This window comes from Vipera ursinii (genome assembly GCF_947247035.1).
Source record: "Vipera ursinii genome assembly, chromosome: Z".
In the NCBI taxonomy this organism is placed as follows: domain Eukaryota; kingdom Metazoa; phylum Chordata; class Lepidosauria; order Squamata; family Viperidae; genus Vipera; species Vipera ursinii.
In genome coordinates this window covers 102,583,725-102,597,174 of record NC_139517.1, presented here as the reverse complement: position 1 = coordinate 102,597,174, position 13,450 = coordinate 102,583,725, and the positions used below count along the sequence as shown (strand labels likewise).

Genomic DNA, 13,450 nt, shown 5'->3' with positions numbered 1-13,450 from the left:
GCTTTTTGATGCATCACATATACTGAATTTATGTATCATTTGTTCCTGTATCCTACAAAAAAATTTAAGCCTTCCCTCAATACTGTTCACTTTGTCTGAAGTATTTATACAATTGGGATATAAGGCAAAAAAGAAAAGCACTTTGCAAAGTGAGTGTCTCTCCCCTAAATTCAAAGAACAAGTTCTTATCAGTTCTATGCCAACTTGAGTGCTTGAATTTTAAAGATAACAAACACAAACAGGTGGCAACAATACAGGTAGACCTTGACTAACAGCCATTTGTTTGGTGATTGTTCAAAGTTACAACAGCATTGAGAAACTTGACTTATGACTGTTTTTCACATTTACGAGCATTGTAGCATTCTCATGGTTACGTGATCAAAGTTTGGATGACTCATATTTATGATGGTAGCAGTGTCCCAGGGCCATGTGATCACTTTTGTGATCTTCTGACAATCAAAGTCTGAGGGAACCCAGATTCACTTTACAATTGTGTTACTTAGCTATTGCAGTGATTCACTTAACAACTGTCGCAAGAAAGGTTGTAAAATGGGACAAAACTTACTTAACAAATTAGAAACAGAAATTTTGGGCTCAATTGTGGCTGTAAGTCAAAGACTACCTGTAATAAGAGATGGCTATTGCCCTTATGCCTTAGTTATGGATCATTCCATAGAGGTCTGATAGGCTTTTGTGATAAATTGGATGCTATATTATATGCTTTCTTGGTCTGATCAAACAAATCTCTTATATTCTTATGAATTGTTCAGTTTTAGACAACAAGCATAGTCATACAGGACTTCTCTGATTATGTTATTTTATTTCAGAAAGCTTTGTACAATCCAATTTTTGCATACATTGGGTATTCATCTACTGTATTACAGTGCATTGTATGTACATGGAGACTTTAGTGCATCTTAGCTACATTTGCATTAAATTGAGTTTCTAGTATGTTGGTCTATGTAACTTAGGGGGGTATTTGTATATGCTCAAGGAACATAATTACATCTTGATCCTTTACTACAGTACTTCCCAATAATTACTTACATGTTCGTAAGGGTAGGCCTGCAACTGTCCAAATTCATATTATGATATTTGACAAACTTCCTTATAAATCAGATTTTTATATCAGAGAAGTAGGCACAAGTGTTTATTTAAATTTAATAAATTATATATAGATTAATCAGATACTATCAAGAAGAATGTAAAGAGATAAAGTATTTAACGAATATCTAATTATGTGTTAGAATGGAAATGTAACATATTTTGAAGAAGAAAAAAATGCTGCCTGCTACAATCAGTATTTATTGTTCATGTAATGAAACAATTAAATGAGATGTATATTATTGAGACAGTTCCAATATTTGAACAATACTTTTATATTCTTACCATATTCTTAGAGGATCTTTCAAATTTTCATTCTTAAATTATTTACATAAGCTACAAATTTATTTATTTGTTTAATTTATTTGCCACCTTTCTTGCTGTGTGGCTACCCTAGGTGGCTTACCATAATAAAAAAGGAAGAAACTGAAAGGAAATGTAAACAGAATAGAAATAAAATAATAGAACAACAAAATAAACAGTGAAAAAGAACACACCAAGAATACATCAATTTGATAACCAAAAAGATGGATGGTTGGAGAGCAGATTGCAAGGTGGGGGGAGGGGGAGTGGAGTCTGCCATCAGTACAGCAGCCACCTGCAGCCTGGAACTCCACTATTTGGTCCCAGGTCACCCAGCAGTTAGGATTTTAGCCTCTTGTTGAAGGAGGGGGCAGATTTTAACTTAGAGGGTAAGATGTTCCAAAGGGCAGCCGCTGTAGCAGAGAAGGCTCTTCTAGATCCCGATAGTCAGAGTTCTTTGACCAATGAGAAGTAGTCCATTTTTGTCAGCATGAAAAGGATGGGTTTGTCCTAGTTCATCAATTCATCAGGACTTATGCCATTAAGGGCTTTAAAGGTCTTGAACTTGAACTGCATTCAGTGTAAAGTAACATATCTGAAAACAGAAGGACTGTTCAGTTTTTACTCTTGTTGTCATGTTTTAGCCTGCTTTAAAGCAAATTGCATATTTATTGCAGTATTATTTTTTCCAATAGACATGTTATATATGTGAAGAGCAAGGCAGAGAAAGCAAAGCAGCCTCAGGTGCTTGCATGACCTGTAATAAACATGGATGTCGTCAAGCTTTCCATGTAACATGGTAAGTAAAACAGAAAGGACAGTCTTTTTTTCCTGAGCTCTTTATTGCCTAGATAAATAAAGTGTTCATATGTTGCCACATGTCACCTGAGTTATTCAGACTGGTTACATATAATAGATTTATTTTACTGTTGCACTATCTCAGGAAAATCTCATTTTTTTGCCTTTATCCTCCAAATCTGATTGCTAAGTTCCTTCTACATGTCATAAAGATACTTTATTGATTAGTTTTCCAGCATAATTGCTCCAAATTAAAAGGTCAGTTAATAACTGGATTGTAAAATTTTATTAAGCAGCCATGTTTGCAATTTTCAGTAGCTGACACTTCCTATTTTTTCTTTGTTTTCATTTTGTCTCTTTCAGTGCACAGTTTGCAGGACTTCTTTGTGAAGAAGAAGGTAACGGTGCAGACAACGTCCAATACTGTGGTTACTGTAAATACCATTTCAGTAAACTGGTAAGAACTTGTTGAATTCAACATTGCAATTCCTACATTTCACAAATACATAATTTTTCTATTGGGCTGGTCACATTTATAGAAAGTAGTGGTTAAAATTTAATCTTGTGAACTGGTAAATGTGGATTTTAATAGTCATGTAAAATTCAGTGCATTGTAATATTTAAAGATTGTAGTTTTGATTCTCCAATTTTATGCAACGGAGAGTTAGGTTTTCATTTTGGAAGTATCCTGAAGAATATCCATAATTTTGTGTCAGATTCTATGCAGCATTAAGGCTTGAAGAGATAACTGTCTCTTTGTGATTGACTGAACTTGTTTGTTTTATAAATCTGTCTGATCAGAATTTACAATTTTGCAGCGAATATGTTTTTTGCTTAAAGTATTTTATTTTGCTTTTCCTAGTTTTTCTGCCTTAGAATTATTGTTATTTTCTTGATTGTGTTTGTAATATTACTGTTTTTATTTAGAAATTCTATTTGTAGTATTTTTGGATGTAAATATTTATGATATATTCTATATTTTAATGAGAATTGACTTTTCTGAGAGTTCAAAACAATTTTCAAATAACAATTTCAAATCTGTAAGTATTGTTACAGATTTATAAATTGGGATCAATCATATGTCTAATTGCATTTTTTTTCAATTGTGTCCTACATTTTAATGTAAGGGATAAGGCTACATTTGCTTCTACAGTGGTACTCAATTGCCTTGTTACTCATTACATTATTCCTTGTGGGAAAATTTTGTTTGGTACTCTTCATTTTTGGTACTCGTTGCACCTCCCAGAACCAATTAAGGAGTAGCAAAGTACCACTGTAATTTCAGACTCTCTTAATTTGTACTTTTTTCAAATAATATTTAAATTGTCACGATTGATTTCTATGAGTTTGATGTTCATTGCTTTTATTCTGCCTTTGCTGTGAAAATGTGAAAATCTGCTATAAAAGATGAGGAATTATAAAGCGCATGATCCTTAGCAGCCAAAGTAAAAGTATTCTGAAGATCTATTATTTAAGTAATAGTGGTTTATTTTAATATGGAACTGGAATGGTCTTGGGATCTTAATGAAACTATATAAGCAATATACATAGAACTCAATATTTGTGCTGTATACACAGGTTCTGTTTATCGCAATAGTAAATTAAAAGTTAAAATAATTTGATATTTCTTTTTTCTGGTTTTGAATCTTCCAACATTTCTGATATTTATCCATATTGCACCTTTTTTCTCCTACAGCATCCTTTATTTCCAGGTCTGTGGTTAATTTTTCTTACTGGAATTCACTTTATGCACTGTCATCACTCTTGATAATCTTTCTCTTTCCTTAGCTTGAATTTTGTTTTCATCTGCCTTGCTGGCCGAAGATATTTATTTCAGTTTATATTTGGATCAGGCATTTAATATATTTCATTATCCAATTTGATTTTCATTAACTTTTTATGTAGATAAATATTGATTATATTTCATCAAATTGGTATCAACTATTAGTAAACACATAGATAGACTTTCTCTTAGGTTATCTTCTCCCACCTGGCCCTTCAGATCTTCCAGTGGTGCATCAGTTGCCCTTATAAATGAGCCCATCCACCTTAATAGCAGTCACCTCTTCTGTTCTTTCCTTCTATCTTTCTCATTATAGATTTATCAAGAGTCTGGTCTTCATATGATTGTGTCCAAAATATAGTAATTTGGTCATTTATTCCATGTCTGGGAACTCTAGATTGATTTGTTCTATGTTCCATTTGTTGTTTTTTGTCTCCATAGTATTCTCAGACTTTAACATCAATATTCAAAAGCTTCAGTTTCTATCCTGCTTCATCAGAATCTAACATGCTTCCATAGAGTATCAAGGGAAGACCATTAGCAAAGACTTTTGCAGATATAGACTTGTCATGATATCTGTATATCTTTTGCATACAGATTGTTTCCTACCAAGCATTAGTCTGGCTCTATATAGTTATTTTGAGGCTGTAAGTAATAAGACATTCAGCATCTAGATCAGGGCTTTTCAACCTTTTCACAGATTGTACCACTTTTAGGATATGACAATATTTGAATACCACCAGTGGTTAGCAAGGCGTCAAAAACTTGATGAGTAAAAAAAAAAAGAGGGGGATTTTGGGTTTTACTGAATAGATTCATTTGTTATTATAGAAATGGCTAGTTTATAATATTATGGAAAAGTAAAAAGTTGAGGTCCAATGTTAATGCTTCCTTCTACTGCAACAGAGGAAGTTTTTCCCTTCTCCCCCTCACTTTCCCCCCTTTTTCTTCCCCCCTTTGTCCTGCTATTTGCTTTTATATTTTTGTATTTTATTCTATAATCTAATAAAATGTTACAAACTGTAGAAAAAAGGAAAAAAATTACCAGTTTTAATTTCTTTGATGGCAGTTCCTTTGCTGAATCACCTTCCCTTTGCACTGACAAACGTATGATGAATTTATCCATATTTATTAATATGCACCACTATCAGCTGGCTGGTCGGCCCTTCTTCCTCTCTCCCTCTCCTCTTCTTCCTCCCTGCCTTCTCTCCTTCCACAGTGTAGTAAGAATAGACGCGCGCACACACACACACACGCACATACACACAAATCCCTTCACTGTAACCTTGAAGACACAAGAATCAAGCGCAAAGCAAGAAACGGGAGAGGACCCCCTACATGGACGTGCTGAGGAATTTAGTAAATATCTGGTGGACAAAATTGCTCAGATTCGGGCTGGTCTGGACTCTGACTGGGCAGTATCTGACGAGAGGAAAACGATGAATTTGGCCGAGTACATTTGGGAAGAGTTCGATCCTGTGACTCCGGATGAAGTGGACAAGATCATGGGGAAACTAAGTGCCGCCACATGTTTGTTGGACCCGTGTCCCTCCTGGCTAGTCTATGCATCTCGGGAGGTTACACGAGGCTGGCTCCTAGCAGTTATCAATGCCTCACTGAGTGAGGGGTACTTCCCTGCCGCCTTGAAAGAGGCGGTGGTAAGGCTCCTCCTCAAGAAACCGGCATTGGATCCAGCTGTTTTAAACAACTCCGTCCTGTCTCCAACCTTCGCTTCCTTGCGAAGGTCGTTGAGAGCGTAGTGGCACGACAGCTCCCTTTGAACCTGGAGGAAGCTGAATATCTAGATCCGTACCAATCAGGTTTCAGACCCGGGCATAGCACGGAGACGGCATTGTTCGCGCTGGTGAATGATCTCTGGCGGGCCCGAGATAGAGGTTATTCCTCTGTCCTGGTCCTATTAGATCTCTCAGCGGCTTTTGATACCATCGACCATGGTATCTTACTGCGTCGTCTTGAGGGGTTGGGAGTGGGAGGCAACGTTCTGCGGTGGTCCTCCTCCTACCTCTCAGACCGTTCGCAGACGGTGTTGGCAGGAGGGCAGAGGTCAAGCCCTAGGCCTCTTAGTTGTGGAGTGCCTCAGGGATCGGTGCTTTCACCCCTCCTGTTCAACATCTATATGAAGCCACTGGGAGAGATCATCCGTGGCTTCGGGGTGAAATATCATCAATATGCTGATGATACCCAGCTATTCATCTCCACCCCGAACCAACTCAGTAATGCCCTTGATGTGATGTCCCGTTGCCTGGAAGCGGTACAGATTTGGATGGGAGAAAACAGGCTTCGACTCAACCCGGCCAAGACTGAGTGGCTGTACATACCGTCATCTCGTTTAGTCCAAGAGGTTCCATCTTTGACTATAGGAGGAGAGATGTTACCTCCCATTGATAGAGCACGCAATCTGGGCGTCCTCCTAGATTCAGGACTCAGTTTTGAGGATCATATTGGAGTCGTGGCTAGGGGGGCATTTGCACAGATTCGCCTTATATACCAATTGCGCCCCTTTTTGGACCGAGATTTATTTATTTATTTATTTATTTATTTATTTATTTATTTATTTATTTATTTATTTAATTTATATACCGCCCTTCTCTCAAGAGACTCAGGGCGGTTAACAGGGCAATATGTAAAAGACAGATACAAAAGTTAAAATTATTAAAACATGATTAAACAATGCCCATAGTACAAATTTAAAATTAAAGTCATAATAACAAACCCACCCCATCCCATCAGGCCAGGCCCGCTTCCTTAAAGAGATGGGTTTTAAGGTCGCGCCGGAAGGAGCGGAGGTCGGGCGCCATCCGGAGCTCTACCGGAAGATGGTTCCATAAGTCCGGTGCACCCACAGAGAACGCTCTCCCCCTGGGGGCCACCAGTCGGCATTCTTTGACCGGCGGCACCCTGAGGAGCCCCTCTCTGTGGGAGCGTACTGGGCGGAGGGAAGTTGACGCCGGCTGCAGGTGCTCCCCAAGGTATTCTGGACCCATGCCATGGAGGGCTTTGTAGGTCATTACCAACACCTTGAACCTCACCCGGAAGACAACTGGCAACCAATGCAGCTCGCGGAGCAAAGGTGTAACACGGGAGTATCGGGAAACCCCCGACACAACTCTCGCGGCTGCATTCTGTGCCAGCTGGAGCCTCCGAGTGGTCTTCAAGGGTAGCCCCATGTAGAGAGCGTTGCAGTAATCAAGACGAGAGGTCACGAGCGCATGAGTGACTGTGCGCAAGGCATCCCGGTCTAGATAGGGCCGCAACTGGCGCACCAGGCGAACCTGGGCGAACGCCCCCCTAGTTACAGCTACAATATGGTCTTCTAAAGAGAGCTGTGAATCTAGGAGGACTCCCAAGTTGCGAGCCCTATCTACAGGAGGTAATGACTCACCCCCCATAATGAGGGGTGGGATATCCTGAATATCCCGGGATGCCGGTACGCACAGCCACTCCGTCTTGTCGGGGTTGAGACGAAGCCTGTTCCTCCCCATCCAGACCCGGACCGCCTCCAGGCACCGGGACATCACGTCGAGGGCATCACTGGGGTGGTTTGGGGTCGAAATGAAAAGTTGGGTATCATCAGCATACTGATGATACCCAACTCCAAAACCACGAATGATCTCACCCAGCGGTTTCATGTAGATGTTGAACAGAAAGGGCGAGAGGACCGACCCCTGAGGGACTCCACAAGCGAGAGGCCTCGCGGTCGACCTCTGCCCCCCCGTCAACACCGACTGCGAACGTCCCAGGAGATAGGAGGAGAACCACTGAAGAACCGTGCCTCCCACTCCCAATCCCCTGAGACGCCGCAGCAAGATACCATGGTCGATGGTATCGAAAGCCGCTGAGAGGTCTAATAGGACTAGAACAGAGGAGTATCCTCTGTCCCGAGCCCTCCAGAGATCATTCACCAGCGCGACCAATGCCGTCTCCGTGCTGTACCCAGGCCTGAAGCCCGATTGGTACGGGTCTAGATAATCCGCTTCATCCAGGACCAGAGGGAGCTGATGCGCCAGCACACTCTCAACAACCTTCGCAAGGAAGCGAAGGTTGGAGACCGGACGAAAGTTATTCAAAACAGCCGGATCCAAGGTAGGCTTCTTGAGGAGAGGTCTCACCACCGCCTCCTTCAAGGCGGCGGGAAAACTGCCCTCACTCAAAGAAGCAGCTATAACCGCCTGGAACCAGCTTCGTGTCCCCTCCCGGGCTGCATAAACCAGCCAGGAAGGGCACGGGTCCAATAAACATGTGGTGGAGCTCAGCCTCCCCATGATCCTGTCCACTTCCTCCGGAGTCACAGGATCGAACTCCTCCCAGATGACATCGACAAGATCACTCGTGTCCTGATCGTCCGATATTGCCCAGTCGGAGTCCAAACCGGTCCGAATCCGAGCGATTTTGTCCGACAGATGTTGACTAAATTCCTCGGCACGCCCCTGCAAGGGATCCTCACTGACCTCCTGGTTGAGGAGGGAGCGGGTCACCCTAAACAGGGCGGCCGGGCGATTATCTGCGGACGCGATGAGGGCAGCGAAATAGATCTCGCTACCCTCATCGCAGCGAGATAAGACCTAATATGGGTTCTTAGTCGCAATCGGTTGGATTCAGATCGGGTGGACCTCCAGACGCTCTCTAGGCCCCGTCTCCGACGCTTCATCTCCCGGAGCTCCGCGGAAAACCATGGAGCCCATTGGGATCTGCGCCGGGTCAGGGGCCGCAAGGGTACAACTCGGTCAAGTGCCTCCGTGGCCGTCCTTTCCCAGGCCTCCACTAAGGCATCCGCCGAGCTGTGAGCTGGGGAGGCAGGTGGGGCCCCCAGCGCTGCCTGAAACCTCTCAGGGTCCATTAAGCGCCTGGGGCGGAACCATCTAGTTGGCTCAACATACAGAGATGCCCTACATACAGTCACCCACGCACTCGTTACCTCCCGTATAGATTACTGTAATGCTCTCTACATGGGGCTGCCCTTGAAGACCACCCGGAGACTTCAGCTGGTGCAGAGTGCAGCTGCACGGGTTGTGATGGGAGCACCCCGATACTCCCATATTACACCCCTCCTGCGTGAGCTGCATTGGCTACCGGTTGCCCTCCGGGTGAGATTTAAGGTGCTGGTACTTACCTTTAAAGCCCTACATGGCTTAGGCCCGGGATACTTGCAGGACCATCTGCTGCCGGGAACAAATTCCCATCACCCAGTACGCTCACACAGAGAAGGCCTCCTCAGGGTACCGTCAGCTAGGCAATGTCGGCTGGCGACCCCCAGGGGTAGGGCCTTCTCTGTGGGAGCGCCAGCCCTATGGAATCAGCTCCCCCCTGATCTTCGGATGGCCCAAAATCTAATCCTTTCGCCGCGGCCTCAAAACACTCCTTTTCCACCAGGCTGACCTGGACTGACAGGCATTTTAATTAATTATATTTATAATTTTTAATTTATTTTTAGTTTTTAATTTTAATTTATTGCACAGATGATTTTAATTTTATTTTTATCTTGATTTCTGTACTTATTATATGTTTTGTTGTTAGCCGCCCTGAGTCCTTCGGGAGATAGGGCGGGATATAAATCCCATCAATCAATCAATCAATCAATCAATCAATCAATAAGGCTCACAAAAGCCTCCCAGAATTAAAAACACTAAACTCCAGGGTTTTTTTTGTTTAAGCTGCCTCAGGCGTGTCTCAGTTTTAAACAATGTAGCAACCTGAGCCTAAAAGAGTCGCAATTGCGAAAACAGATAACCTTAAATTAAGTTTGTTTACCTACAAAGAAAACTTACTAAAAGCCATAGACAGACTCAAGATAAGGGGGTAAAACTAATTACATTTGTTTAAAGGGATTAAACCTATGAAAGCCAACACTTTGGACTCATTGCTAGCCTTTGTGAAACAGACTAAAATATTCCAATAACCAAAGCACACAAACCGACCCTCTGAATTACAAAATGCTGTAAAAACTGTATAAAAATCCTTATGGTAATCCATTCAAGCTGCCAGCTGACCAGGAACCCATTGGCTTCCGAAATAAACCAACCTCCTTTCTGACATGCTCGACTCCTGGCTTTTCATTACTTCAGTGCTGATTGCATTCTCCTGCTGGAAAAAACGAACCAGGAGACCTTTTCTTTCAGCAACAGCTGCTGCTTATTCTGTCTCTTTTTGTTCCCTGCCTGATGAGTTCTCCTTCCACAGCTTCTTCTCCGTTCCCTTCTCTTTCCCTGTTGTATTTTTTTCCGCTTTCCCGTCAAAACCACCTCCTTTTATATCCTCTCTTCTCCCCCCCCTTTTCTTCAGTTCACCTCCACCTCTGCGCTTCTTCTGGAAGCGCCAATCAACTGGAGCCCTGCAGCGATCCTGGGGCTTTTGCCGAGCCCCGACAGTCCTGCAGCTCCAGCTGCCTCTCCCTCAGCCTTTGATCTCTTTAGCTCATTCCCCTCCCCTACTACTCTTGTCTAGGAAGGTCATGTACCACCTGCCACAAGTCAAAGTACCACTGGTGGTACACGTGCCACCAGTTGAAAAGCCCTGATCTAGATGACAGTCCCATTTGCAGAGGAACCTTGCCTATATATACACAATTCAGTGCACATAAGTCACCAGTGTACGACTACACGATTCAAAACCCAAATGTTACAAATTCCAGTTGATCTTTATTTTCCTACATTAATGTGATAGACTGTAATTCAAAGATTAAGATGACCCAATTCTTTTACACTATGCATTTTCTTTAAACACATATGTAGTATAAACCTACATTATTACCTCCTTGCATGAGTATTAACAATGGGTATTATATACTCTCATTTATTCAATCTAGATGTTAAGTATATTTTCAATAAATATTAAAGGCAGTTGATTTTCAAAATTAGAGTTGTCATTTTAAAAATAAAGAGAAAAATATTGATAATTTGTGCTAGTACTATGGCACTATTACTGATAATTCAAAATACAACTGATCAGGAAGCACTAACAATAAACATCAATGAGCACTGGAAAAAATTGGACTAAGATTAAGATTTATTTCAGTGGATTATTTCTGGTATGTAAAGGATATTAGTCTTCAGTTCATTGTTTCTAAAAACCTGTGTCAAAATGTTTTCTTTGTATTGTTTGTGCACAATGTATATAGCATCTATTTCAGAGAGTTCCATTTGGAAAATTCTTGAGCAGAAACACGTTTTGATGGGAGACACGTTTCCATTCCCATATTGAAAAGTTATCTCATTATTCTTTTTTTTAAAAAGGACACACAAAAGGAAAACCAAAAAGCATGATTTGTTTTCTTCCTTTTGACCATGACAGAAACATTCATCTCATACAATCTGTCAAATATTGCTTTGATTTAATTTGATTTTATTTCCTGTCTCATTTCTATCATTTTTTCTTTTCTCTGTTATTCCTTGGGTGAATTGGTGCACATGATTTTAAAAAATGTACTACAAGTTCAACAGTTCTGGATACATTGCTCTTTCTGCTGAATGTTTGCTTTCTCTGTTGTTAAGAATGCGTCACTTTCAAAAATTTATCAATCAAAGCTATCCATGGAATCATTGAGCTCTTTTCTTTTGTGAATATTGCTTCACACAACTGCTAGTTCTATAATCAACATAATTCAATGTTTGTTTCAGATCTTGCCAAGATTTTGAGCCCAGGGCTTTAAAAATGGTAATTCATCGCTCATGTACTTACCATATTTTCTTTGATGTAGAGCAATATTAAATAATCACAGCTGTTATTTTAAATTCAGCTCCAGCTTTGAACTTTCTATACTGGATAGTTTTATAAGATTATGATATTATGATAGGAATACCAGTAGTCCTCTGGTTCTCCAAACTCTCCAGATACCCTAGGTTAATGCTTTCTTTTCATCATATTTATGAAAGTGAAGGTAAGCAGTCACTTTGATAGATAGGAGCAACTGTAGAAAGAAATGTGAAAAGGAAAAGTCATTTCCATAATTAACTATCAGCATTGCTTGAAGAAAATGCTACCCTGGTGGTTGATTGTGTGATATAGATTTAAGTGCAATATAGCTTCCTTTAGCTGAAGTTATAAAATATAGATGATCTTAGAACATACCTCTAATGATGTATAAATTATTTGGCTTATTTGAGAAGAAAATCTGCAGAAGTTCACATGTACTTCATTTCTAACATAATGGCATTTTCAAGTTGCTTCTTTCAACTGTTGTCATACCAGGACTTTATACAAGCTATTCAACTGGATATAAATGGGGAAGATAAATAGAGGGTATTTGTCAGTGGAATTTCATCTTGTGTTTGCATGCCTTCCTATCCTCTACCATCTTCTGGAGTCCATTTAAGCTCATGCCTACTGCTTCAGTGACTCCATCCAGCCACCTCATTCTCTGCCATCCCTTCTTCTATTGCCCTCAATCTTTCCCAGCATTAGGCTCTTCTCCAGTGAGTCCTTCCTTCTCATTAGGTGGCCTAAGTATTTGAGTTTCAACTTTGGGATCTAGCCTTCTAAAGAGCAGTCAGGGTTGATCTCCTCTAGGACTCACAGGTTTGATCGTCTTGCAGTCCAGGGGACTTGCAGGAGTCTTCTTCAGCACCATAGTTCAAAGTCCTAAATTCTTTGGCGCTCAGCCTTTCTTATGGTCCAACTTTCACAGCCATACATTGCAACTGGGAAAACCATGGCCTTGACTATTTGCACTTTAGTTGGCAGGGTGATGTCTCTGCTTTTTAGTATGCTGTCTAGATTTGCCGTAGCTTTCCTCCCCAGGAGCAAGCATCTTTTAATTTCTTGGCTGCAGTCCCCATCTGCGGTGATCTTGGAGCCCAGGAAAATAAATTCTGTCACTACCTCCATTTCTTCCCCATCTATTTGCCAGGAATTGAGAGGGCCGGATGCCATGATCTTGGTTTTCTTAATGTTGAGTTTCAAGCCCACTTTTGCACTCTTTCTTCACCCACATCAAGAAGCTCTTTAGTTCCTCTTCCACTTTCTGCCATTAGATTGGTATCATCTGCATATCTTAGGTTGTTGATATTTCTCCTGGCAATCTTAATTCCAACTTTTGATTCATCTAGCCCTGCCTTTCTCATGATGTGCTCTGCATATAAGTTAAACAGGCAGGGTGACAGTATACAGCCTTGCCAGACTCCTTTCCCAATTTTGAGCCAATCAGTGGTTACGTGTCCTGTTCTCACTGTTGCTTCTTGGCCCACATATAGGTTTCTCAAGAGACAAATAAGATGGTCTGGTACTCCCATCTCTTTAAGAACTTGCCACAGTTTGCTGTGATCCACACAATCAAATGCTTTAGCATAGTCAATGAAGCAGAAGTAGATGTTTTTCTGGAACTTCCTAGCTTTCTCCATGATCCAGCGTATATTGGCAATTTGATCTCTAGTTCCTCTGCCTCTTCAAAATCCTGCCTGTACTTCTGGTAGTTCTCGATCCACATACTGCTGGAGTCTAGCTTGTAGG

General features: G+C 41.2%; 1 protein-coding gene across 4 annotated transcripts in view; it reads left to right on the top strand.

Moving 5' to 3' along the window:
- Window positions 1–13,450, top strand: part of MLLT10 (MLLT10 histone lysine methyltransferase DOT1L cofactor) — a 127,564-nt gene that overhangs the window by 36,701 nt on the left and 77,413 nt on the right. For all 4 annotated transcript variants that reach the window (XR_014494248.1, XM_083377983.1, XM_083377982.1 and 1 more), the window contains 2 exons: window positions 2,103–2,206; window positions 2,569–2,662. Coding sequence is in view for 3 of the 4 variants with exons in the window: in XM_083377983.1 (XP_083234109.1) it covers window positions 2,103–2,206; window positions 2,569–2,662 (198 nt within the window). In the remaining variant the exon portion in view is untranslated. The remainder of the gene's footprint in view (window positions 1–2,102; window positions 2,207–2,568; window positions 2,663–13,450) is intronic.